This window comes from Falco biarmicus, chromosome 7 (genome assembly GCF_023638135.1).
Source record: "Falco biarmicus isolate bFalBia1 chromosome 7, bFalBia1.pri, whole genome shotgun sequence".
Classification (NCBI taxonomy): Eukaryota; Metazoa; Chordata; class Aves; order Falconiformes; family Falconidae; genus Falco; species Falco biarmicus.
Window position 1 is genome coordinate 3,320,532 of NC_079294.1, and position 25,711 is coordinate 3,346,242.

Consider the following 25,711-nt stretch of genomic DNA (forward strand, 5'->3'; position numbering starts at 1 on the left):
CTACTGCTTAGGACCCCTAAATGCACAACTGCACTGGAATGCCTTCAGTGTGTGTCAAGGCCCATTCTAGCTCAGGGAACGTTCAGTCACCTCAGACCTGCTGCCCAACAGCTGCGTTCACAACTTGTTAGTCTGAACAGCGACATCATGCAAGACAGAAGCCTCCTTCTCCTGTCCCCAAGCTATACTATCATTCATTCCCGGTGTTGTCCCAGTAAATCTGAGGACAATGGGATGGGACGTCCAGATTGTTGAAACTGCATCACTTATACCTGGTAAGGCAGCTGGTATAAGTACCAGGGGAGCCAACAAGCCTGCAGGTGAAGGATACTGAAGACTTCTGAAAGATGTGGGAGAATAAATAGCTCCCTGCCAGTCAGCTTGATTGAGCCAAAAGGGGAAGCAATGCTCTAAGTTCCCTATTACCCTGCACATCTAAGTTCCTTGAACAGGAAGCCTGGGAGAAGGGCAGACCCCACCACCCTATGGACGCATCTGCATTGAGGCCAAGCAAGTCTGCTTTCTCTGTTTTTGAAGAGTTGCATGTGTCACATCTCCTTTCGCTGAGTGCAAGTCAAGAGGATCTGTTCCCTTCTGCACTCCTACACTCCTATAGTGCTCACAGGCAGAGAGGTCTTTACTCATCCTTGTTTATTTATTAGAAAATCCCTACAGGTTTAGGCATTTAAAATGAAGCATTAGTTACATGGAATACATGCCCTGAAAGTCCAGAAGTTGCTGGATTTACTGCAGAGGTGGAGTGGGGCCAGCAGTGACCCAGTAACCTCTGCAGAAGATGCTGATACAGCTGTGAGACACTGGCAGGGCAGCAGCAATCATGATCCAACCTTCTCAACATAGTTAGCAGGATAGAGTCCAACTTGGCCAGTGAGGAGTCGGCCCTTGCACCAGCCCTGCTCATCTTCCTCACTAATCTTCATTAATTCTTCACCTAAAAGCAAAACCAATTATTAGGAAGCAGCCTTGAGAAAAGTAGCACGGCATTTTTCCCCCACCTCAGAGGAGCTGATAAAAAGCCCAATGAGTTACTCTGATCACCAGTTTTCTCCTCTTATGGCACTCTGTCTCATACCGCACAGTTAAATCAGAGCCAGAGCTGCTGACCTCTTCAATAGCTGTGCTTGGTACCACCCCTGGGCCAAGGAACTTCAAAGGCAGACCTTCACTTCCACTGTTCAGCATCGGACATATTTTTGTGCCCTGTATTTCTGCCTGCTTTCCTTCCCCCAGAGGAACATGCTTACAAGTCTGAGAGATCAGAAGGATCTCAGAAGTTTCTTTCTCAGTAGCTCCTCTGTAGCAGGTGGGAAGGAAATGTAAGAGGCTGATAAGCTCTGGCTGTTAGGATCAAAAATGACTATTCTATGATGGAGTGTCTGGTTTGGCCAGCAAGGCATGGAATAAACTCATTTCTAAGACTATGACCAGGAAAGGCTTTTAACCTTTCCACTTCTACTTTGGGAAGGGGCAGAAAGGTCCTCTTCTCCATCAGTAGGAGGTCACACGTCTGCCAGAGAGGAAGGTCTGACTGCATCAGTAGGCGCATCCCGCGCTGGCAGAGGCTCGGAAAGTCATCTGCTGTTAAGCTTAAGCCCTACCAGTGCACGCTGCTCAGAGCGGATGCAAAAAGGGGATGACTGAAGCTAACCAGTCATGCCTCGTTACATCTGCTGGGCGGAAAGAGAGAGCGAAGAGTCAAGTTCTAGAGCACCCGTATTGCAAGATACTTTAAAGCAACAAGTTAGTGTTAGGACAATTACTAGTATGGTAAGAGTACAGCATAGACATTGGCCTCAGGCACAAGCCCCTGCTCTGAAGGACTTCAGTGCCCTTTTAAAACAGGTGTATTCTGGAGAGGTACAGCACAAAGATTCCACGTAAGACTCATAACAAGCACAGTAAGAGACACTCTCAAGATCCAGATGTCCTCTTGACGTTGAAGGTGGCACGTGCAAACTAAATTTAACTGAAGGAAGAGAAAGGGGAAGGGTCTGTTTGCTCTAGCATTCTCTCGCTCAGTCCTCTGCTGCAAGCCAGGATCTCCACTCTCAACATGCCCATTTTGAGCAACAGTTCGCATAGCTGGTTTTGGCCAGCTGAACTCTGCCTTCAGTGGTGCATGTCAGTGAGCTGAGCTTTCTCCCGAAACAGCTATATTCTGGTTACTTCAAAGAACAATCCAGACCACCTATATAATTATTGTACCAATGGCACAAGGGAGAAGCATTTAATAAAAGTCTCAAGATACAATGCAGAATAAAATACCTTAAGAGGAGGCAAAAAGGATCTGTTTTATCACTTGGGGTCTGCTCTCCCTGTGACCAAGGCCAAGGCATCTCTTTTTACGTGACCTCACACTGTCCCTTAGTCTAGAACAGGATGGACTTCCCAGTGTATCATCCCCCTTCAGAGGAGCTGGTGATGGGTCAGGCCAGGGGAAGAAGAATATGTATTAGTTCTCAAGGGGACATCCAGTTCTTGAAGAGGGTTTCAATCAGTCAGCCCGAGTGAGGACAGCAAAAGGTTAGTGAGAGATTAGTGCTTCTGTACCTGCTTTAAAGCTCAGCTCATCAGCCTCCTGTCCTGTGTAATCATACAGCGCTCGTACCCGTACACCTGGTACCTTTATGTCCTCCTCATGCCCATTGGCATCCAGGCACTTCTTGGGAGTGTCCTCATCTGACCACTCTGAAATGTCTTCCTTCCCTCCGCTTTTATGTGGAAGGAGAGAGGGGACAAGATAGTTGTTAGCAGACTCATCTCACCCACCTCTGCCCGAATCATGCACCACCCTGACTCCCCTGCTGAGACTGCTGTGCCCTAGAACAAGGTGCAAGAAGCCCAACAGCCAAGCGAAAGTCAACAGGGAGGAGAGATCCCAGGAGATACTAGATCTGGTTAAAAGTATCCCAGCATTACATCCCTGAGGGCCAGGAGGGTAACTCATTCTCAAAATATTTCCCCACATGCACACTCTTCATGACCTTATCCTACTCTAGCAGAACCTCTAACACAAGGCCGGCCAATCCTAACTGGAGAGCCCAGCTGTTTCCCGAGTTATTCCAGCCAAGAATAAGACAGACAGGAAAAGCAGTCTCCCATCCCAAAAAGATGTCTAGAATGCTGTTTTCCAAGTCAGGAAAAAGAGCAGAGGGGAAGAGCAGCAGAGGACAGGCACCTGGAACCTGAAACCCCCTGAAAAGGCTACATTCCATACTAACTTCACATGGGTGGGTGCCTTCAGGCTGTCATAGAAAAGGCTGTTCTGCTCCTCTTGATAGGAAAACCTGTAGATTGGCAAATAGGGCCCCTGAATCCAATAGACTGAAACACAGTAGTGGCCTTGAGACATCTCTAGATCCCCCTTTTTTTCTGCCCAGTTCACTTAGGCCAGTTCACAGTTAAAAGCACGAAGGCTGCTGGAACTGTAGGACATGAGTCTCTTCAGGCTCTCCCTGTTGTCCAGCTTGCCTTCTGGCAAGGGAAGCGGCTATACCCAGGTTTATCAAGAAGTACTCAGCACCATGCCAAGAAAAAAAATTAAAATCTGATGCCTCCATTTAGGAAGCAGTACAGCTAACAACTCTCCTCACCCTGTGTGGGAGGAAGAAGAATTGGGGAAATGCATGCCAGAATCTCACACAGCGTTCATCTGACTGGGCCAAGTCTCATCACTGGAAAGATCTGTACAAGGAAGGTACCTTGTGAGGCAGTACATGTTAGACAAAAAAACCCACCACCCAACGAAACCAAGCAGCTACCCTAAACCCTGTTTTTTCTACATTGTCTCTTCCAGAGCGGCATGGGCAAAAGACAGGAAGTTAAGGGAGAGATCACGGCCATCGATCCAACTCATGCATGACCCTAGGCAGGACTGTGCTTTGCATCAGGACTGATGTCCCCCAGACTCCAGCCCTTACTTTTGCCTTGTCTGCAGAGGGGTCTGAGAGACAACACCATCTCGTGTAGGCAAGATGCTGGTCAGCGTGACATCGTCAGCCATTTTGCCACTCTTCTCCTTCTTGGTGATTGCCCGCTGCGTTTCAAGGGACCATTCCTGTTCAGGGAAAAGCATTAACACCATCAAGCCACTCCGATACAAAAGCTCTGTGCATCTTTTCTGACCAATACAGAAGGACAGAACACCAGGTCGTACTGCAGCTGTGGCTGGGCTGGTCAGCCAGATGGCCTTGCTGGCATAGCAGGCTCACTCCTGTTGAATCCCAAGGTGCAACAAGAGGAGCTGTAAGGAACTTGTCCCAAGGCCCTGAGCACCACCTTCTGTTCTTTGACCTTGCAGCTGGATGGCTAGAGTATTTGCTGTTTGGCAGGGTTGCACACGTCCCTTTGGGCACAGAGAGCTTGCAACACAACAGAAGTTTTAGAAGAGCCAAACATCCTGGGCCTATCAAACAAAGACAAGGTCCTTCCAACACAAGACTAGCAATCCACCGATTTCAGTAAAGCAGCTAAATGTCTGAAATAGTAATAATACACTCTAGAATGCTACATCACCTCAAACTGAGGCCAATTCATCGCCATGCCTGGTCCATGAGTGTTGCGCCACCACTTCAGGTCCTCCTGGTTGTCCGCAGCCATGATGACTTGGTAGAGATCTCGATACAACGCATGAAAGCTACAACCAGGAACAGACAGAACCACCAGTAACCAACTCCCTCAGCAGTTCCCCAAAAGTCAAATAGGAAGGAGGAGTGTAACCTCATGCACAATTACATACCATCTGAAATCCCACAGGATTAAGGATGCTAGACCAGCATCTGTTTGACCCTAGGAAAACAGAGCCACCCCTACAGAAGAGCTAGCTTGGCAAATGGGACAGGCTTGTTTGGTGTGGCAGCGGCAAACATCTGCCAGCTCTCAGCACAGCTCATCAAGTGAGCATTGAAGGAGCCTGGCACATTCTTGCACACAGGCTGGGAGGTGTCGCAGATTAGTTACCTCCACCTTAAAAGCACAGGAGCACAGAAGACTTTTGGCTGCACCTATTTCCCCCATGTAACTCCTACTTAGGGCAGCTTGTGGGCTTACAGTGATCATTATCTCTCAAAAGGTCTCTTTACTCAGGGCAGAATGAGTGTAAGAGATACTAGAAGGCAACAGAGCTGCACTCCTCAGACTGGGATTACATATAGCAACATGGAGGCATTTCATGGAATAGAAACATCCACAGGACAGTACTGGACAGTAGCAGAAGAGTTCAGGGGCAGAAAGAATCCCCGCTGGGGAACCTGGCACTGTCCACCACCAGACACCCCAGAACTGGTCAGTCTAAAGGGACTGTTCTAAGACACACCTGGAAGGGGAAGGAGCAAGACCTGGCAGGTGCAAGCAGGCAGCTCCCTTTCACAGACACCGCAACTGGTACCTCCCGCCAGAGCCCAGGGCATCCCAGGTTGGTGGAATTCCCTCTGTCTCAGAGCTGGTACCTTTCACTGGTGGAAAGGTTGAGATGCTGGTGCAAGTTCAGGAACATCTCCTTAAAGAAGCACAACCGCTTGCGCTCTGCTTCCTGACAGCCTTCAAACACTTGCTCCATGTCCTCCATGTAGCGGGGATTGTAGCGGTTCAGCTCTTCCAGCATCTTCTCATATTGATCCTTACACTGTATCGACCCAGGAGGACAGCAGTGGTGAGATGTGTTGCCTTGATGATGACAGTCACCCTGCTCTGGCTTGGGACTGACAAGTTGTTTTTTTTCCCCCTGCACTGCTGAATAAATACACCACAGAAAGAAGAAGAAACCCCACAGCTGATATCCCAGTCCATTGCTCTCCTAATATTCTTGGAAGTTCTTTGTTCTCTCTCGCCACCCTCTTCCATAGGAGGGTCATCTGCACTTTCACTCACTGGTCAGCAGGCAAACCAGCTACTTTTGGTGGCCAAGTCTTCAGCTTTGTAGCTCCCACTCCCCACACCAAATCCCCTATTTATTTTTTTGGTTTATTTAGATCTTGCCTAACATCAAAGACAGAGACACCTTACTTAGTCTGAAGTGTCAGTCTCACTCTCTTGAATCTCAGACAACGGGATCTCACGCTTTCTCGCAGGCTTCAGCAGAAGCCATTTCACTGAGTGACATTACAAACCTCAAGACGAGTATCCTTGTGACCCACATCCATACAACACACACTCACCTTCTCGGCCTCTTGAGTGCACTTCTCTACGCGCTCCTGCAACTTGCGCAGCTGTTCCTGTGAGACAGAGGAGTCTGCCTTGGCATGGTTCTCCCTTGTATGGGCTGTTTTCTCCTCCTTCCGTGCTGCATGGTAGTTTTTCTTAGAGGTCTCCACCTGTAGGACAAAGATGCAGAGAAAGCCATGATCCTGACCATGTTGGTCCTCCATTACTCAGCAAGGGCAGGTTACCATTTGTTGCAATCAGCAGCAATTGTTTCGGCACAGCCTAACAAGAATGCCGATTCGGCGTTTCCTAAACCATGCTACAAAGGGAAGAGGTCCCTCCGAATGATCTCTTTCAGTGCTCACCTGCCATGCAGGAGGAATACAGAGCCTGCTACCAAAGGCTTCCCACATGGGAAGGAAGCTACAAAACCACCAAGAACAAGGGACCATCGAGACATCCCTCCCTCTCTGGCATTCTCCGCTACTCTGGCTAAACCCAGTTTGTTTGGCCAGTGGCTCTCGGGCAGCCAGCTGGGCTGCCCTTATCCCTTCCCCGTTCACACCGCTCACGTCTTTCATCTTCTTCACCCAAGGTTTCTGGGCCTTGCGGAACCCATCCTCTGCCTCCTTCGTCTCCTTGAAGCCTCCAATCATCTGCTTGTGGTAGGCCTCCTTCTGCCAGGCCTTGATCTTATCTGAGTCTTCACCAGCCAGGTGGTTCCGGACACATAAATGAATTTCACTCAGTTTGTCTGCAGCTGTCAGGAAGGCGTGCCAGGCCTTCTCCAGAGTACCATACTGTGGACCTGCAGGAACAAGCACCAGAGGGGCTCTTACACCTCCTGCCCACAGAAGGGAACACAAATTCTTTTCCTCCTACACACATATGTTCATATGGAGGCACTTAACTCTCCTCTGTGACACAAGTCAGCCAGCACTGACCGGTCTCCATACAGTCCCCACAGGCAGCATCCAGACTGGCTGTTACAGCTGGCAGAGGCCGGCATTTCTTCCTGGGCAGCCTTAGCTGTCCCAGATGGTGTCTGCTAGGAGAAAGTTTCTCTAGGAAGTTCTCTTCATAGACCCGGCCTCAGCTTCAGGACAGACAGCAACACTAGTTCATGACTGAGGCTAAGCTTCTGCTTCACCAGAAGATCCTCTGGGGCAGGTGTCCCACTGTTGCCCACTACTCTGGGAGATGCTATCAGTTCAAGCCCACTGCCACTAAATCACAGCATTAGTAGTTATCTGTGACTGGAGGAGGAGAGGCAGCCAAGCCATCCTTAAAAGGGGAGATCTGCAGCTTAATTTAAGACTTGGACTGCCCAAGGACTTGCCAAACTAAACAAATAGACTTTTTTTTTTTTTTTTAACCAAATGGCTAACAATGTAGAGAACACCTCTCCAAGTGAACCAGAGGACTGGCTACAGAAACAGACATACACACACAAAAGAGACACCCCCAAGTAAGTCACCCCTTTCCTGGAGAAGGGAAACCTGTCCCCAAGGAAGCAGCATCACCTCAGTAAGAGATAGCACTCAAAGAAGAGTGCAATGACTGCATCCTGCTCCCAGTCCAACCTGCCAACTTTACCTTTCTCCACATTGGTCCTCCACTTACGGGACCACTCTGTTAGCTGCTGGGCATAGTTCTTCTCTATCTTGGCTCGCTCCTGGAAGCAGGAGATTAAGTCATTGCAGAGCCGGTACCCATCATCCACACGTTTCACCGTCCGCCTGTAGTTTCCAGCCTGAAATTTCACACATCATCATTTATACTGTACTGGATTTTGTATTCCTTCAGAACAGACAGCAGCAGGTCAACCATCACATCAGAGGGAGCACAGGCCCTTCCAAAGCCAGCAGCTGGGCTCAGACCCTTCTCTGGCACTCTCTCAGGAAGACATAGCAGTGGAGGGAAGAAGCCGAGATGCTTTGCTTGCCTCTCACAGCTCAGATCAGCGTCAGCTGAACAAGGAACTCTGATTCCACAGCATCTGTGGAAGAAAGGGTCACCTCCTCCCTGCAGTAACACACCGTGTGTTACTGAACCTCCCCAGAGTTCCTCCCTTCTACTCCAAGAGCAACATGCCACCCAGAGAACCAGAAAACTCAACCCCCTAATTCCACTGGTGGGAGGTAAGAAGACATTTGTACCTCCATCAGACTCCAGTTACCCTTCCTTACCTCCCAGAAACTGCCCCCAGGAGCCTCCCCGCCAGCATCATCTTCTGATGACATCACCCCCTTTTTCTTGCAGCAGAGAATTTTTGCAGATTTCAGTTAAGCTGAGAAGAGAGAAAAGTCATTTCTAACATAGCACTGGCTGAGCCTTTGCAGAGAGTACAGTTCTCCATGACTCTTGGAGCTGGGGGAGCCCAACTTACTGCCCTGCAGGCAAGTACAGGCATCGCTGCACCTCCAGTGGCAGATGGCTAGACCCAGCAGAGATGCCCTGAGATGCCTCCTCCCTCCCTGCGGACAGCCAGCCTCCTTGGCAGGCCTGTAGCACACAGGGAAGGCATGCTGAGGAGGACAATCTTGCCAAACCTCAGCAATACAGATACCAGAGATGACAGAGAATCCAACATCCTTCAGCAGCACCAGACATCTCTGCTGACATTCCTTTCTTCACCAAGGCCCTCAATAGGGTAGCAAAAGCTACAGAAACTGGAGGTAGCTAAAGCTATTTGAAGTCTGCCCTGAAAGACTTTAAATAAGTCTTCTGTCAATGGAGATGGCTCCAGCTTCCCAGTATGACTCAGGATTATGGGATTACAACCACTGACTGGAGAAAACAAGGCTGAGCAGTCAGCAGGCAGGCATGTCTTGAATGGGGAGGAGCCTGATAAGCTGCCCACCAGCTGAGCTGGGCTTGAGCAGAACTACAGAAACATGCTGGGGCATACTCAGCCAAATGGCACTGCAGCACACATGCCAAATGCCCAGCAGCACCGCTTCCCCAGAAACATCCCTGTAGAGCAGGCATTTTCATTATGTTCAACTCTCTCACTGCATTAAGCTCAAAATCTAGGCCAGAAGGTAAAAGGTTCCTCTCGTCCTCTGTTGTCTCATTCCCCCGTGCTAATCTGCACTGCCAGTTTGTTCCTGATGCGGTGCAAGACTATGATTTTCTGGGGGAGAGGTTCAGGGTTGCTTTTGTGCAGGACAGAGACGGAGTAATGGAGAACGGCCCAAGCCCAGTCGCTCGCACACAAACCCGCTCCATTCAAGGCAAGCCTGGGTTAACACAGCATAGACGTCCTTTGCTGCCACTTCTCCTCTTGCACATTCCTAGTTATAAAAAGCTTCCCTCACACCCCAGAGAGGTATCTGCTCATTCTGCCAGCCCACAGAGCACACAGCAGAGAGGAGGAAGATCAGGTCAAGAGTCCACATCTCCCACCTCCTGCAAATCCTTCTCAGTGGCATGAGCCACACCGTGAAGCACCCCAACACAGACTGCAGGAATTCCCTGCATTTCCCCTGGAAACACTTCGGCTCCGTTTGTCACGTTACATCCCGTGCAGAGTGTCAGAAGCACATTAATGCTGCTCCTCTTGGGTTTCTACAGAAGGCTGAGTGTGCTGAATTCCCATCACTGAAGCAAGCTGTCAGGTGCATGAACCTTGAAACCTGAAGAATACCCCCACCCATGCCACAGGCTGTCCCTGTCCCTCCCCACCATTTGTCAGCAGGCTGCAAAGCTATTTTCTGTGCCTCCAGGGCACACAGCTCTACTCCTGTCCGTGGTAACCACATACCTGAAAGCTGAAAGTGAGACGCCGCAGGGGAGCGGTGGGCAGCTGGCAAGTATGTCCTGAGCTCTTCAAACTGTGAAAAAGATTGGAGGAGACAGAGATGGACACAGTTAGATACTGCTGCTCCTTTGCAGGGATGCTGTCTGTTCTGATGCATTGCAATCCCAGGGGTGTCCCCCTTCTGCCAGCTACTAGGAGGAGTACCCTCTGATATAGCAGCTGCAGCCACTGTGCCTCCTGAGATGCCACATTCCAGCACGTAGGAGAGATGCCAAATCCTTGTGTCACAAGATCTAGCCCCAGAGAGAGTTTAAATAGAAACATTGGGGCGGCATGACAGCACTGTGCGGGAAAGGTAGCATCACAACAGCTGAGCAAAGGGAACAGCTCAGGCCAGAATGGCCTAAAATAAGCACGCTCCCCAGGGACCGTACATGGGGCCTGGTCCCCCTTCACCGTACAGCGGCCAGGTTAGCAGACCCCACCACCCCCACGCACCGCTGCACGCACCTTTACACATAGCTGGCTCTGGGAGAAAAAGGAAAGGACACACATATGCTTCCTCCAGTCCCTTTTTAATAAAGAAGACTGATACACAAGACTAAGGACTTGATAACCCTACATGTAAAAAACAAAGCCATAACCCACAAGAATGCATATTCTGGGCTAGAAGCCTACACTCCTTTAGTAGCACAGCCCCTAGTACTGCCCGACAGGCTGTGGCTTGCTACCAGCAGAGCCTGTTTGTCCCTTGGTTCTGTACACTGTCCCCATCACGTTCTTAGAAATAATTCTTATTTTGCCATTATGGTATAGGTAACTGTCATCAACTTTTCACAGAGGAAAGGGAAGTAAAAGGCCTGCAGAGGCTAAGGGACACAAGGGCAGAAAGAAGCATTTTTTGTTTACCTCACATTCACTTCCCTGGAGATTTACTTCAATCTCAAAAGTCTATGTATTTTAAAAACAGACAAGCAAAAAACCCTTCTTCTCAGTCCCTAATGTCCGCTCGGCTTAGGCTGGAAGGTCAGGGCAACTGGGAGTTAATACAGCCGAGAGAAGAAACTGAAAAACCTGGGAGTAGAATTTTTAGCCAGACATTAAGACAGTTTTGGAGGAGGAGTGAAAGAAAATAGGAGGAAAGAGAAGTGGACTGGGTTACCACAAACAGACTAGTAACCTTTGGTGGGAGGGGAGAAGAACTGGGACACTTTTGCATGATCCAGGTCACTGGATAAAAGTTTATATAGCTCATCATAAACCTTCTAAGACTTCCTAGTGCCTCCCCAGTAAAACCAGACCAAACATTCCTGAAATTGCCAAGATTAAAAAACTTCATGAACGTAAAAGTTATGTAAAAGTATACTTAAAACTGCCCCAGATCCTTTTTTTCTTTCTCCCAGTGAAGACATAGATCAATTAGATATGACAGATGAAGGCTGTGTCACTTTTTCCACACCACACTCCCATCCCCACTTTATCAGGAAGCAGTGAATCACAAACATGCCTTCCATCTCTGGTTTCCAATTCGGGCTGGCTACACAGCGCTAGGATTTGGGGGTAAACGCGGAAAGCTGTTGTGTGTCAGAGCGTGCTTGTTCATTTGAGGGACAGTCAAGCAAAAAAAAAAAAATCCAAACCCTCGAATCCATTCTTCCTGCAGTTCCCACGTTTGAATTTGAGCCATACCTACGATTTTCTGAGGAATTACAAACCCAAATAACTAGTTTTACTATCACCAAGATCAACAGGCTCTGAAACATAATAGTAGCTGTGCTGGATCAGACTAAGGGTTCCCGTAGCCTCATAGCCTCTGTAGAGAGCAGCCAAGAGCAGATACCTTCCCTCGCTTGGAGAACAGAGCGAGCATACACGATGCCTCCCTGCATGCTCTCCAAGCTTCTAACCATTTGTTGACAGGAACTTCCCGAGCTAGATGTGGCACCTATGAATTTAGTAACACTCAAAAGAATTTCACTTCTACTAATTTCTCCAATCTGATTTTGAACCCACATGAGTTTCCAGTATCCATGATACCAAGTGGCAAAGTGTTCCACAGCTTAAGGCTGTACTGTAGTCATCGACATAGTAGCTAGGTGGGAGAATACAATAAAGTAGTATAACATTTCTACAGGCTAATCTCCATGACCCGAGTAGCAGCCAGTCAAGCACATATTTCCATAGCAGTTGTACAGACTTTATAGAAGTCCAGAAAAACCCAGCCTGGTAGAAGCAAAAAGGTCAAAGAACAAGGAGGACCAGGCTTTTTCTGGACTTTACATACTGCACGAGCCCATGTCAGTCAGCAGATCAAATTGGATCTGCATGCAGACATAGGGAATCTACTCGGTACTGCACACAGGGGCTGAAGAACAGCTGCTGCTGTCACCCTGAGCCCTGAAGATCAAATAGATGGCCACTCCACCCCTTCACGCCTAGTTATTCCTGAAACATGGCATGTGTTGTGAGCCACCAAGAGCTTACGACCAGGGAAAACCCAAGTTTGCCAGGAAGAACAAATATATACGAGTTATACATGCCAAAGCCTGGAGGCTGTTGTACAGCAAAGCAGAGATGACAAGGGCTACCTTGCGGGCGGCTGATATAGCAGGAGCCACCATGTGATTCAGGAGGGCTGGCAGAGCCTGTGGAGTATGAGCAATATAGCTGGAGTTATACTGGGTCAGCTAGAGTTATTTGTGGGTCAGCACCACCGAACAGACTCCTTCAGATGCCACTGCCACCTCTGCTAAGAGGAGACTATCTAGCAAATTATATTTGCAGGGCAAAGGAATGTTCATCCCCGCCTTCCCACTTCCAGCTCTCACAGTTAAGAGCTACTTGAGACCTTGCTGCAGCTCCTGCAAGAGAAGGTCTCTGAAGGAGGAAGGAGAGAGTGATTACATGTCCATTCACTTCACACCTTGCAGGATTACAGATGAGGGCATCACAGGCACCACCACAACCAGCAACATCAGGCAGACAAACTGAACCACATAAGTGAGATTTCTGCAGGGGTACAACCCTTTCTGCTAGTAGTGTTAGAAAAGGTCCTTCCTTCCTTCCTTCCCCCAAATACCTGCTCTCACTTATGACAACTTAGTTTATTAGGCCACACCTGCTACCAACTCCCTATTAAGTTATTAAAAATATGTCTCTTGGTCTTTAGCTGCAGAAAGGTAGAACGGCTCACGACTGCCTCACTTGTACGAAGCTCCACTTGGGGAAATGCCAGAGGGCTTGTCACAGCAGAGCTGCTTCCACCTTTAACCATGTTGTTAATCTCACCCCTACTCCAGTCAGTCACACATCCCAGACCACAGATCCCTGCCCTCAGACCCAGGTGTCAGGCTAAAACCTTCCCTTTCAAAACAAGTGTGAACCTGGCAATGCACTGCAAGGTACATCTTTTTGTTTCATGTTTGCACAACACGAGTACAACAGGGCCCTGACCCACAAATAAAACTTCTAGACCGAACAGTAATAATCACTCTTCTCCGCTTCAGAAACCTTTCCCTAAGGCAGGTAAACCACAGAGATCCTCTTCCCTCTACACCACACTCCAATACTTCCAGCCTCCAAATGCCCAAGGCATCGCTTCTGTGCATTGCTCGACTGCCTCCTGAGACTCCTTGTGAGCAACTGTGTTCCTAAGCTTGCCAAGAACAAGCCTCTGAACTCTACGAATGCTGAAAGGACTGGTACATGCAGCCCTGCAGGAGTTCACCCCCAGCAACAGCTTCTGCCCAACTCCTCTGCCCTTTCGCAAGTGCAACAGCAAACACGGGATGCAGACACATATAGGAACAAGCTGAGCTATATTTATCTAGTAATAGAATAGAGATGTTTTTATTTTAGACCAGTTTCTATATAGGTGTTAAAGCCAAGCTAAGCCAGAGTTTTAATCGGGAATGGGCTGCTACTACCTAATTTCCACCTCAAGACAACAACTTACACCACAATGCAGCAATGTGAGATTTCTGAGGCCAATCTGATTCCCAGAGTCACTTTTCTGTATAGCAGGCAGTGGTGCGGTTTTCACTCCAGGGCACTTCTGGTGTAGGTTGCAAATAAACATTTTTAATCTGAACAATCCAAATACACAAAAGGACGACAGTCTCCCTCTCCTTACAGGAAAAAAAAAAAAAAAAAAAAAAAAGACATGAAAATCCTTTTTTTTATTCCTGTTAACTTGTTGTGAAACTAGAGAGCTGGAGCTGGGAGGTTCCACAAGACTCCAGCAGTGTAATGAACTGGATTGCTGTTGGTATGGCAGCTCTAGGAAGGTCCCTGATGGAGAGAATGAAATGGAGCATGTGCCAAGGTGTCCTTTCCAGCCCCAGCATCTCTGGAGGTGCACAGCCAGTAGCTCTGAACCAGTGGCTGTAACGATGCCCAGTAACGTGCTCGCCTGGAGCACGTTATATAGGAGGACTGATATTTACAGGTGTACTCACCTTTCTGAAGGGAGGGCAGTTCTTCACTACAGCTAGAGAGGATGCTGAGTAACAAGATCCTCCCAAACTTCCTTTGGAGATAGTTACAGCTCTGGTCACACCCTCGGTAGAGTCACCTGACTGGGACAGGGACTAAAAGCCAGTGTTTCCCAGCCGCTCCCTAAGGACTGAAGCCTGCCAGGGCTGCCTAATGCAGTTTCGAGCAAGATTTCAGCTGATCTCTCCCGCCAGGGAGAGGTCAGAGACATCAGGCAGAACAGTAACTACACACAAAGGTCACTTGGGCTACGTGCAGGCCTGTAACAGAAGCCCATCTCACAGACAACGATTCTCTGGAGATCATGCGGCTGCCCACTAGCAAAGCTCTCCGTGATTATACCGAAGTACTAAAATGCAGACAAGATCCTGTTCCACTTAAAGAGCTGCGCTCCTGAGTCTACATGCTGCTTTGTTACTCTTATTTCAGACCACAGCTTCTTTATACCGGTCATCTTCACATTCAGACCAAGCTAACGTACTGAAGATGGGCATCCCCCTGTGTGCTACCCCAAGCTGTTTTCAAAATGTCCATGCAGAATTAAATAGTTTCCGCATTTATTAGCTGCTCCCTGACAGGTTCTCAGAGGCCAAGGCTACAAGGCAGGCTTCTACCAACACATTGCTGCTGATCTAAGGGTTAACATTCCTGACTGACATAGCTTTATCAAGTAGAAATCGTTTCACCAAGAAAAGCAAAAAAATTTGCTTTCTTTTCCAGTATGATGTAGGAGGTCTGTAGTATTATGGGAACACAAATCTACCCTGGTTAACACAGCAGTATGAGACAGTGTTAACGAAGGAATGTATTGGGCTATTAAGGTCTGTGTTAGGAAGAATAACTAGGGAAAAACTATAAAAAAATTTATTAATAATCTCCAATATCCACTGGGTTGAAGGAGAGAGGAAATCAGTGCTGGATCATAGGGTACCATACTCTTAACAGGGCAACAGGTCACGTTCACTTCGTATGTTCCAAATGGTTACTGGAATAACCTTGACAAGTATGCTGTGTCTTGTATTTAACAGGCAGCTACAACCAGGAGCTGTAGATAGCTTAACAAGGAGACACATCTGAGCTACCAGAAAAAAACACTATAGTACCCTCCCTTCTTAGCCCTGTAAGCTAGTAACAGCACAGCTCCCGTTCCACGCAGTAGTCAGGCATGCCCACTTCCCAGTCCTCACAGTCATTGTCTCACCCTTTTCTCAGGGCAAGGTTTATAACTCTTGCACATGTTGAGAACCTGTAATCTCTACTGTCCCACTCACTGAGCCTCTTCACTTGTTTCCACACTGGGTACTTCCCAGGGTACCGTCTACCCTGCTGCATCATTCTCTGCAACCAAACACCAAGCTTGCCAGCAAACACATGCAATCAGCACTTCCCTTTTAATCAGAAGGGATCCCAAACAACTGGAAACTATTTCTTCCCAAATCACTGATAAACAGGTGTTTAAAGCTCCAGCCAAAAGCTATTATACCCCTCTCCACAGTAGTCTCAATCTGCACTGAATTGCAGACAGTTTTTCCAGGATATAATCTATATTTCACCTGTTAACGTTTTTTCTGCACTGTAACACCACTGCCTATAACGTGAAGGTAACTCATCACAACAGCAGGCTGAGCCTGTCCACCCACTTCTTTACTCAAAGCCTGGTTGGAAGGTTTTTTTGTTCAGATCTTTATGTGAACAGCAGTGATCCAAACAAGAACAAAAATCCCCCAGCCTCATCCAACCCTGAGCAAAGAGAAGAGAGAAGAGAGAAATAGTGTAAGGTGGTGACTGGGGGAGTTTCCTGTGGCTGGGGGCAGAGGGAAGCAAACTCCTGTAAGACCCTGTCAATGGAGTATTCTCCTTCTGTGATTGAATCACCTTACAACCCCCAGAGCAGGGATCAAGTTTACTTGAATGCATTAAGAAGTGTTAATGAAGCAGACCTGCAATCAACGGGCTCAAACAACCTTTAGAGGAGCCACAAGCCCGTTAGCTCTGTTCTAACACTGAGCTTCTGGTGGTTTCTTGCTTCACTAGACTGCACAGTAGTCAGATGTCTCCAGTCAGCCTTCTTGAGCCCTTCCTCCCATTTGGAAGCCCCTGTGGTTTTGCAACCCAGCTGCAGTTCTGCAACTTCTGGCTTCACTTTACCAATTGTTGCCTTTTCCATTAGCTGTCTTCTGAGGTAGGGGGAGTGGGAGATAGAGTTGGCAAGTCTTTTGTCATTCAGACCAAGGGTGTGGCAATCATATGGCCAGTGAATTCAAAGTACTGTATTTTTTTATGTCTTTTATGGGACCTGGCATGTTAAAAAGAAAGCATCGTTTGCTCCATAGACTTGAGAGAGCATTCAGTAACTTAAGACTCCCTTCGTAGCATCTCCTGCCTCAAGAAGAGTTGGGCAGATTCAATCACTTCGTAGGTTTTCCACTGCTAAAGCCACTCACGTGCCTTTCTGACAGACTTCCCAGAGGTACACACAGATAACATGGTTGAAGTTGGGCAGCCATTAGGAACTGGCCTGGACCGCGGCATTTTATACTTCATGCATTCTTCTTGAAGTTCATTATCCTGTATGTCATGGAGCAACTTTTATCTACTTTCACACTATCTGCGCAGAATCTGCTCTTTGGTATCAGTAGTGCTTCTTCAAATAAGTTTTTGAATCTCAAGCTGAAAAACAGGACTATTAATATAAATTACTTCATATCCCAGATGTTATCCAGAAGATTCCATGAGAACACAAGCAAATGGGACAGTCAGCCCAAAGGGCACACATTACAGGACAGATTTCAACTTTTCAGCATCACTGGAATGTCAGTTGCTTTTTTGGCCCATTGCTCAAAGCAACGACCTCAGCTTCTGATCCTCAGGACTCAGCCTGACCTGTGAGGAAAGAATGCTGGAAGGCTTTCTGAAAACAGAAGGCACAAATAGAGCAATCCAGTGGGCTTTATTTCCCCCCAATGGCTTCCTGATGCAGCTTCTATCCCACAGCTCATAACCCTGTTTTTTTGCTTGCATTGAGGTAGAAGCCTGCTGGAGTCAACAAGCTTTCACACAGGCTTCCACAGGTCAGCAGTCCTAGTACAAGGAGGAGCTGACTGAGAACACCAAGAAGCAAAAATAAATACCTAGAATCATTCAAAAAGTGAAATCTGTTGAATCTTCTCCCAATCCTCCACGAAAGCTTCTTGCCCTTGTCAGAGACAGGCAGCATGCCTGCTTCCAAGTTCTGCCCAGCAATGCTGCAGCTGGTGCAGCTCAGCACTCTCAGAAGCCAGAGAGGTCTGGCTCAGCACTAGGGATTTGGGAAAGGGAGGGAAGTTATTGTCAACAGGTATCGTCTATAGGCAGCTGAGAAGACTGACCGTGACCCCAGCAGCCCAGGAGGAAGGTACAGTATCTTCCTGCAAACAGGAGGGAGATAGCGTGGGCAAGCCCATAGCATGGACGGGACTGAGGAGGCTGAAGGATTGCCAACACTGTTAGTTGTGGGTTGCCTGCAGCAATTCTAACTCCTCTAGCCTGGAAAAACTTACTGACAGGTCACGATAAACAGAGCCCTACCATAGTCACCTACTAAGAAAGCACAAAATCCTCCACAAGCCTCTAATGCCTCTGGATCCAGGCCCCCGGTGCCATGGAGATCTCTCACATGCCTCTTCAACAAACTACAATGCCCAGTGACAGCCACTAGATTTAACACACAAATTCTGACCATCACAAGTCTGAAAGGCTCCTTCCCATTGCACCATTCACAGCGAGGAAAACCACAGAAGGCTGATATATGATTAGGATGCCAGTCACACATATTGCCTTATAGCAGCGCCCAGCTTCAGCCCACATTCCAGCTTGAAGGAACATGAAACTAACATACCAGTCACCGAAACAAGGCTAGATGATCACAGCAGAGGATGCACTGGGCTCTCTGCATTGACATTGCACTCTGCACTTCTGGAAAAACTTGTGCCCAGACAGTCAAAGAGCATTTGGATGTTAAATTACAGGGGTCATCATGCCACAAGGTAGTGGCAAAAAGCTACCTCTTGAACAACTTCTTAAATCCTCTGAGGATGCAAAGTTCTTTTGTTACTCTTCAAAGAGCAAAATCCCAAATTCTTCACGAAAGCTTCCTGATACAGTAGTCACTGTTTTCTGTCCCAACCACTAAAGCTTTAGACTAAGATATTAAGGCTTTTTTTCCCCTAATCTGACACAGTTCCCTGTCACACAGTACCCTCTACACTCACCATGCCGAGTAACTAGCAGCAAAATAGCTTGCCCGATCAGAAAATATGTTTTAAGAAGATAAGAGTCCCTCAAAGGGCTTAAACAGCTCTCCTATTGTTTAGGCATTTCCCCCTGAACTCTCAAGAGCAGCCCAAATTCACACATCGCCGATCAACTGACAGCAAAAATAGAGGCAGTTTATTAATGATTTCTGATCAAGAGCATCGCTTTTTCCACTCAGGCTACAGACAGATACTTTTAGCTTTTGAGGTCCCAGTTCAATTCCTGGATGCCAGCCACAACACAGACCAAACAGTTCAAACAACAACTGAATAATCTCTACCCCCCAAGATGACCAGAATAAAGAACAGCGTATCCACCGTGCTCAGTGATACCATATGAGCTGTGACAGAAGCTCATGTTGCCCCTGGTGTGGTTCTCACCAGTTTTGCATCTCCTAAGAACAACAGTCATGTTACAAATATACCTGACTGTATCGCTGAATTTAAAGAAGATATATATATATATATGTGTGTGTGTCTATGTACTTAAATTTTTTTGAAACTCGTGGTCATCCAGGGAAAGCCCAGAAGATTCAGGCTAGCTCTTGTAAAATCCATAATAACCCAGAATGACTAAAAGCACCAGCCTTTGTCCTGTGAAGAAGAAATTAGTTTGGGTCCCTAAGATTTTCAGGTTTTTGTGACTTGGTTACACACAGTCTGCCAAGGACCTGCAGCATTTTGACACAGCCCAGTCACACACAATCCTTACTCACTGACATTTGATAACAGCATTCCAGGTGGGCAGTTGTTCTCAGGCCTACACATAGCTTACACACTGAAATTATTGCTTTTTACAGCCCAAAAAGGAGAAGACAGTCTTCAGTTGAACAAGTGTAGGCAAGCCAGAGATGCTCAAACTCATAGGTCAGAAGAAAAAAAAAAAAAAAGAAGGAAAAAAGCCAATAAAGCAATACAATACAGCAGGCACAGAATAGGGAGGGCAGCAAGCAGCTGATCCAGCTCATGCATTCATCCTGTTCCAAGCTGCAACTCAAAGGACAATCCAGTAAATATTTTAGGGAACTTCTAGTGAAATACCATTAATAACACAAAACTCGGTGAAAGCAGAACAGGCTCCGTCACCCACAAAGCGCATTGTGTGCTTCACAGAAAGGTGAATCCCTGCCCAAAGGAATGTGCCCGGTTACGCAAGGCACAGGGAGAAGCTCCACCGTGTCCCCACCCAGAGACCAGCTCACACCTGGCGCAAGGACACCCGGACCCTGTCATTTTAGCCCACACGCGGCAAGGGTGCATTCTGCTCCCATTACGCACCCAGAGCGACTTGAGTCATCCTAAAGCTTAGTGACTTCTTGGTGACATTTGAATTCCAGGGTGGAGCGGGAGGCTCTGCTAGGGTTCCATACTGCAATCAATTACCCTCGTATAAGAAATTCCTGTGTGCAAATTAGAGCGGCGGTTGATTTGGAGGGGAGAGAGGCTTGTCTCCCGTTTCAGGGGGTCGGGAGCCGCAGTTGGGCAGCAGAAAGGCCAGGCTGCTTCCTCGGGCCAGCAGCAGGCATCCCCAGTTGGCCAGCTAGCCGTCCCCTCGCCACCAAACGCCAAGCCTGAAGAACCGAAGCAGGCAAAGAACGCAGAGCTGGCACAGAAAGTGGGGAAACTGGTTAAGGCGTTTGGGCCGCGCTAGTTTCACTTATCGATGGCTTTGCGGGGACGGCGGCTCCCCCCCGCACGCAGCCACAAGTGACAGACCGGCTGCCGGGGCCCGCTAACGCGCTGCGTGTTCACCAGCGGCCCCTGCCCCGGGCCGGGGGGCGCGGAACCCAGCAGCCCACCGGGGCCAGCCCACACGGCGGCGGGCGGCAGCCTCGGTCGGCCCCGCTCCCGGCCACCAGAAGGGAAGACGAGGACGAGCAAGGCCACGGCTCGTCCCCTTTTGCCGTTTCTCCGCTCCAGCCGTCGGGAGCCCGGCTCAGCGCCCGGCAGCACGCCCCCCGCCCCGGCACAAAGCGGGTGCAGCCCCCCGAGCCAGGGCCCCAGCGCGGCTCCTCGCCCCGGGAAGCCGCGCTGCCCCCGGGGCCACAGCGCTGCCAGCGCCCGCGGCTCCGGTTTCAGCGGGAAGCGGCTCCAGGCGGCCCCGGCACAAAGGGGCCCCTGTCCCCGCCGCGGAGCGGAGGCGCTGGCCCCGGGGGGAGGGCTGCCCCCGCGGCCCCCAGCGGCGGGCCGGCTCCCGGCCGCTCGGTGAAGGTCAAGGCTGTAAGGCACGCCGAGGGACCGCAGCTCTCTCGGGAGCTTGCCCCAACCCCCCCGCGAGCAACCTGCCGGGGACCGCGGCCCCCCCGCCCTTCCCGGCCCCGCCGCCCTACCGGGGGTCTCCGCGCCGCGCCCAGCCGAGCCCAGCCGCCTCCCGCTCCCCTCCACCCCGCGGGCAGCGGCCGCCGGGCGCCGCCTCCCCCCCGCCCCCTTTCCATGAGGAAACTTTTCCCTCGCAGCTGCCAGCGCCTCCCGAGCCGGGCTCCGCGCCGGGACCCCCGGCGCCCTACGGGGAACAGGTCCGGCAGCGGGGAGCCGCAGCCCGGCAGGGCTGACCCCGCCGCTTACCTCACAGGCGGCGCGGCTCGGCTCGGCGCGACCGGCAGCGACCGGCCACCTGGGCTGGGAGCCGGCCGGGCCCTGCCCCTATTTCAGCCGCGGGACACGGGGGCTGCCGCCCCGCCTCCAGCAGCTCCCGCCGGGGCGGGTCCGGCCCGGGGCGCTCCGGTAGCGGCGAGGCTGCCCCCCCGCCGGGCCCTTGATCCAATTAACGGGCGGCCGCCGCTGAGCGGGCTCTGTCCGGGCAGGTGGGGCCGGGGCGGGGGTGGGAGGGCAGCGTCGGCCCCGCCGCCCGTTCCCCCGCGGCGGGGAGGGCCCGAGCTGGGCGGCGGGGCGCGGGCTGGGGCTGCCCTGGCCCCGGGGGCGCCCCGTCATGGCGGGCGGCGGGAAGGGCGGGGGCGGCGGCCCTGTGAGGGGGGCTGCCCGCCCGGGCGGCGCTCGGCCGACCCTGGGCGCCGGGCTGCGGCCCGCGTTGGGCGTAGAGCTGTAGCCGGTGTCGGGGCGGTCGCTGGGGGGGCTGCAGCGGCCGGTGCCCCCCGGGGCTGCCTGGTGTGCGGGGCAGGGGGTGGCACGTCCCCAGCCGCGCCGTGCCCTGGCCGTGGGGCCTGTGCGAGCCGCTTTTCCCGGGCCTGCAGCGCCGTTCGCCTCGTCCGCCCTGGCGTCCTGCTTCTCCTTCCCTGCTCCCGCTAACCGCTCGGGCCCTCTGCCCTTCCTCTGGAAACCTTCGTGGAATAATCCGGCCCTCAGTGTCTCCGGTGAAACCGGCGCCTCCCCGTGCCAGGCTTGGCCTGCCAGGCTTCCCGCTCGGGACGCCAGGCCCCGGCTGCCATCCCGGTGGTGCTGGGGCAGGGCTCACGGCACGAGGCCCTGGCTGGCCCTCCCCTCATGGCTGCTTCCAAGTGACGTGGGACGCAGCTCCGAGGGCCAGCCGTGGGTCTGCCGTGGGGGTTGTTCCATCAGTGGGGAAAGGAAAGGCCGAGAGCCTTGCAGGAGGGAGAAAGCGCATGCTGTAAATTTGTGCTCCCGCTTCTCCAGACCAGTACTGGGGTGTTTTCTGTCTCTGCCCCGGTTTTCAGAGGAGCTGAAAAAGTAATTGCTAATGCCCTTCAGGTACAATGAATTGCTGTGCTGGAAAGCAGACGCTAGAAACTGTTCCACTGAATTTGTTTTGGGGCCAATGCTCTGTTCACCTTTACCTGCATGGGGTCCCTGGAAGGTGGGCACCCGTGACAAGTACCTGGGTGTGGCGCAACCATGAGCATCCTTTCAAAAAGTGATGCAAGATGCTTATCTTGTCCTCAGAGTTAATCATAGCTGAGAGTATAAGCATCAACTTTGTATTTTACTGAAACAAACCCAAGCCTAACTCTTTGGCGTAGATGCTCCCTCATTCAGTTAAATTCTGAGATTTTAATTCTGTTGTCAAAATAATGTACAGTAATGAAACACAGAAAAGGCAAACATCTGTCATACATTAATATTCTATATGCAGCATTTGCGCTATGTTTTTGATATTGATATCCCATGTGCTGAGCATCTAAGGTAAGACACTTTCCGTTTGGGACCTGGCCGCCCCCATACTGATGGCAGGGCGAGAGTACTATATAGCACGGCTGCTGCAATCCTTTCCTCCCAAGCTGGAACGGCTCAGGGAAAATGGGGTGCTCGGGCAAGTGAGGTCATCACATCAGCAGTACTTTTGTTCCATTTTCCTGGTGCAGGGCAGCTTAGTAATGGTCATAGGATAGAAGGAGGTCAGACAGTATGATATTTACTCTTCTTTTTTATCTCTTTAGGATTATACTTTTTTTCCTACTTTTTAGGGCAATATGGGCTTGTTTTCATATGCACACCAGTCTAGTTACTGTAATGGTACCCTTCGCATCAGTAGTCAAACTAAAGTAGCTGAAAATATTTGTGGTTTGGACAAAAATCCTGGTGACAAGGAGGCACGATACCTAATGGTATTTACAAATACCGTGGAGCTGATCTTCTTTGTCACAGTATAGCTTTACCAGACCTGGTGGCAAGACAGCTTTGTTCTGTGGTAGAGAAACCACATCCCGTAACTAAGGCAGAGCCTCAATGTAATTGTATGTCGGACAAAAGGCATCATAAAAATAAGCCTAATATCCTGCCCACGCGTAATTATACTCCTCTGACTTTGCTGCATACTGTAGTTTGAAGAGTGCGAGACTGTAAATACATACAAGAATATGTTTTCGAATTAGTCTCTCTGGCGTGCTCAGCGTACCGTATGAACAGCTCAGCGTACAGACCCTGAGCTGGGCACTGCGGGCCAGTGGCATTTCTTCTGTGTGTGAGTTGTGTACCATCTGCTCTTCTTGTCCTTAGTGAATAATAATTACAAAAATATCTGGTGATTCTCTAGAGAAAGCAAACTGTGTCATCAAATGATAAAAGTGCTGTGCTTAGTGTACTGTATTTTGAGCTGTATTTAGCAGTGGCACTGGCTCACCTTGAGTACTGTGTGCAGTTCTGGGCCCCACAGTTAAAGGAGGATGTGAAGGTCCCCGAATGAGTCCTGAGTATGGGCTTGTCCAGTTTGGAGAAAGGAGGCTGAGGGTGACCTCGTTGCTCTCCACAGCTTCCCAAGCAGGGGAAGTGCAGAGGGAGGTGCCAACCTCTCCTCCCTGGTACCCAGTGACAGGGCACGTGGGCATGGATCAAAGCTGTGCCGGGGGAGGTTTAGACTGGACATTAGGAAATGTTTCTTTACCAAGAGCGTGTCAGACACTGCAACAGGCTTCCCAGAGGGGCGGTTGATGCCCCAAGCCTGTCGGTGTTTCAGAGGCATTTGCACGATGCCCTTAACAACGTGCTTTAACTTCAGGTCAGCCCTGGAGCGGTCAGGCAGTTGGACCGGATGATTGTTGTAGGCCCCTTCCAACTGAAATATTCTATTCCATTCCGTTCTGTTCCATTCCATTGTAAAAAATGCTAACCGTGATAGCTCCAGGAGGGAAACGTGTTGGTTACTCTGTGTGTGCTCTGCACGGGGACGTTACTGCTGGGAGACAAACAGAGCAGGGACAGCAAGCGCACATCTTTGCTGGAGGTAAGCTGGGCAGCAGCGTCAGTTTTCTTTGGGGTTAATACATAGGGCATTGACATCAAGTCTTTCAGTGTAAGAACGCTGGTACCTGGGGCCCTTTTTTCAGTTCCGACTTTTGAAATGTACCCCTTTTAAAGCATATAAAACCCAAAAGATATTAAGATTTATGTAATTTAATTGCTGTTTTGTTGGTGGTTCCTGATGAACTCCATAGATTGTGTCTCCAGTGGTGCTAACTTCTGCAGACCTGTAGATGAAAACGTTGATAGCCGTCAAGAAGGATCTTCTTCTGTAGTAGTTTCTCTTCCTGGAGATCAAGCCTTCGAGGCTCCGGAGGGAAGGGCTACATTGAATTATTCCTCTTGCTATTTTTTGTTAATGGGTACAGTTCTAAAAAGAATGTTGTTTATGACAGAAGTGCTTGGTGACTTTAAGATTTGCTAATTGGATTGACGTGTACGTTCAAAACCGGATTTTGTTGTCTGTTGGTGGTTATCATTTTTTGTGTATATGTCATTTTGGTACTGGGGATGGCAGCAGCTGATACAGCGTTGTTATGGTTCAGGAGAAAAGCAGAGAGTTTGTGTCTTTGTTGTTTTCCTGAGTAGTTTTTCTGTGCATTTCCTAATACGTGAGAAAACGCGTAGGTAACTATAGTTTAGTGCAAAAAAACCCCGGCACCCAGACCCTAAACCGCCGTAACTCAAGGAGTGGTAATGCACAGACGTTTTAGGACCCGTGTTCACAGCCAGCTGCGTGGCTGACTGGCCCTTAATTACTCTGCACCGTTACCGGCAGGCCTGCAGCACGGGCCCTGCTGCCCTGGCTGGCCCGCGGCAGGCGAGGGGCCGCGGCGGTGCCCCCGCCATGGCGCTGGGCTCTTCCTTCCCCCTTCGCTTCCCCACGCGGGTGTCGCAGTGCCTGAGCTGCGCTCGCCGCGGCCGTTGTATCTGCCCTTCCCGTGCGTTTCTCAGCGGAGCTCCCGCACCGGCCGCCCCTGCTGGCGGGAGGCGCCTCCTGGAGCAGGATGTGGCCATCGGCCGCTGCGCGCCTGCCGCGGGCCCTTCCCCGCCGCTGGGGCAGGTGCCGCCCGGGCAGCCGCCCCGGAGAGCCGCCTCCGCTGCCCACGGCCTTGCGCGCCCGGGGCCCGGGCCGAGCCCCGCCGCCGCGCCCCCGCCGCTGAGCCCCGCCGTGCCGCGGCGTTCCGTGCCGTGCCGCATGGCCGGCGGGGGAGCCCGTCCCGCGGGGCCGCGCCGGGAGCCGCTGCCCCCCCTTCCCGCCCCGGTTATGAAACCGCAGGGGAGGGGCCGGGGCCGACCTCGGCCGCGCCGGGGGAGCGGAGGCCGGCGGCGCAGGTGAGAGCGGGGC

At 50.5% G+C, this 25,711-nt stretch overlaps 2 protein-coding genes across 8 annotated transcripts in view; one reads left to right on the plus strand and one right to left on the minus strand.

The window, feature by feature from the left end:
* DDB2 (damage specific DNA binding protein 2) overlaps positions 1 to 25,711 on the plus strand; it is a 48,952-nt gene that overhangs the window by 9,225 nt on the left and 14,016 nt on the right. The window contains exon 1 of one of the 4 annotated variants that reach the window (XM_056345293.1): positions 21,387 to 21,515. The exons of 1 other annotated variant lie outside the window; for it this stretch is intronic. The gene's annotated coding sequence lies outside the window, so the exon portion shown is untranslated. Of the gene's footprint in view, positions 1 to 21,386; positions 21,516 to 21,756; positions 24,347 to 25,543; positions 25,699 to 25,711 lie in introns of those variants that run through there. 2 more of the 4 variants (XM_056345292.1, XM_056345288.1) reach the window with 2 other exon arrangements.
* Positions 637 to 21,419, minus strand: PACSIN3 (protein kinase C and casein kinase substrate in neurons 3). 4 transcript variants are annotated; one of them, XM_056345295.1, is made up of 12 exons: positions 21,277 to 21,419; positions 9,929 to 9,998; positions 8,352 to 8,452; positions 7,759 to 7,915; positions 6,735 to 6,970; positions 6,177 to 6,332; positions 5,469 to 5,644; positions 4,537 to 4,657; positions 3,942 to 4,078; positions 3,243 to 3,308; positions 2,572 to 2,732; positions 637 to 952 (listed from the first exon to the last, which is right to left on the minus strand). In XM_056345295.1, the coding sequence occupies exons 3-12, from the start codon at positions 8,403 to 8,405 to the stop codon at positions 837 to 839; spliced, it is 1,380 nt and encodes a 459-aa protein (XP_056201270.1). In that variant the 5' UTR covers positions 8,406 to 8,452; positions 9,929 to 9,998; positions 21,277 to 21,419; the 3' UTR covers positions 637 to 836. The 4 variants fall into 4 exon arrangements, with proteins under 4 accessions (XP_056201270.1, XP_056201271.1, XP_056201272.1 ...); XM_056345296.1 differs by lacking the exon at positions 21,277 to 21,419 and adding an exon at positions 21,042 to 21,124; XM_056345297.1 differs by lacking the exon at positions 21,277 to 21,419 and adding an exon at positions 19,990 to 20,357.

Excerpts from the sequence above, each read along its gene's own strand:
- PACSIN3 (XM_056345295.1), bottom strand. The coding sequence starts at position 8,405 with ATGTCATCAGAAGATGATGCTGGCGGGGAGGCTCCTGGGGGCAGTTTC. Across the intron at positions 4,658-5,468 it reads AACCTTTCCACCAGTGAAAG|CTTTCATGCGTTGTATCGAG; the intron begins GTACCAGCTCTG and ends TCCTGGTTGTAG. Across the intron at positions 953-2,571 it reads TGAGCTGAGCTTTAAAGCAG|GTGAAGAATTAATGAAGATT; the intron begins GTACAGAAGCAC and ends TTTTGCTTTTAG.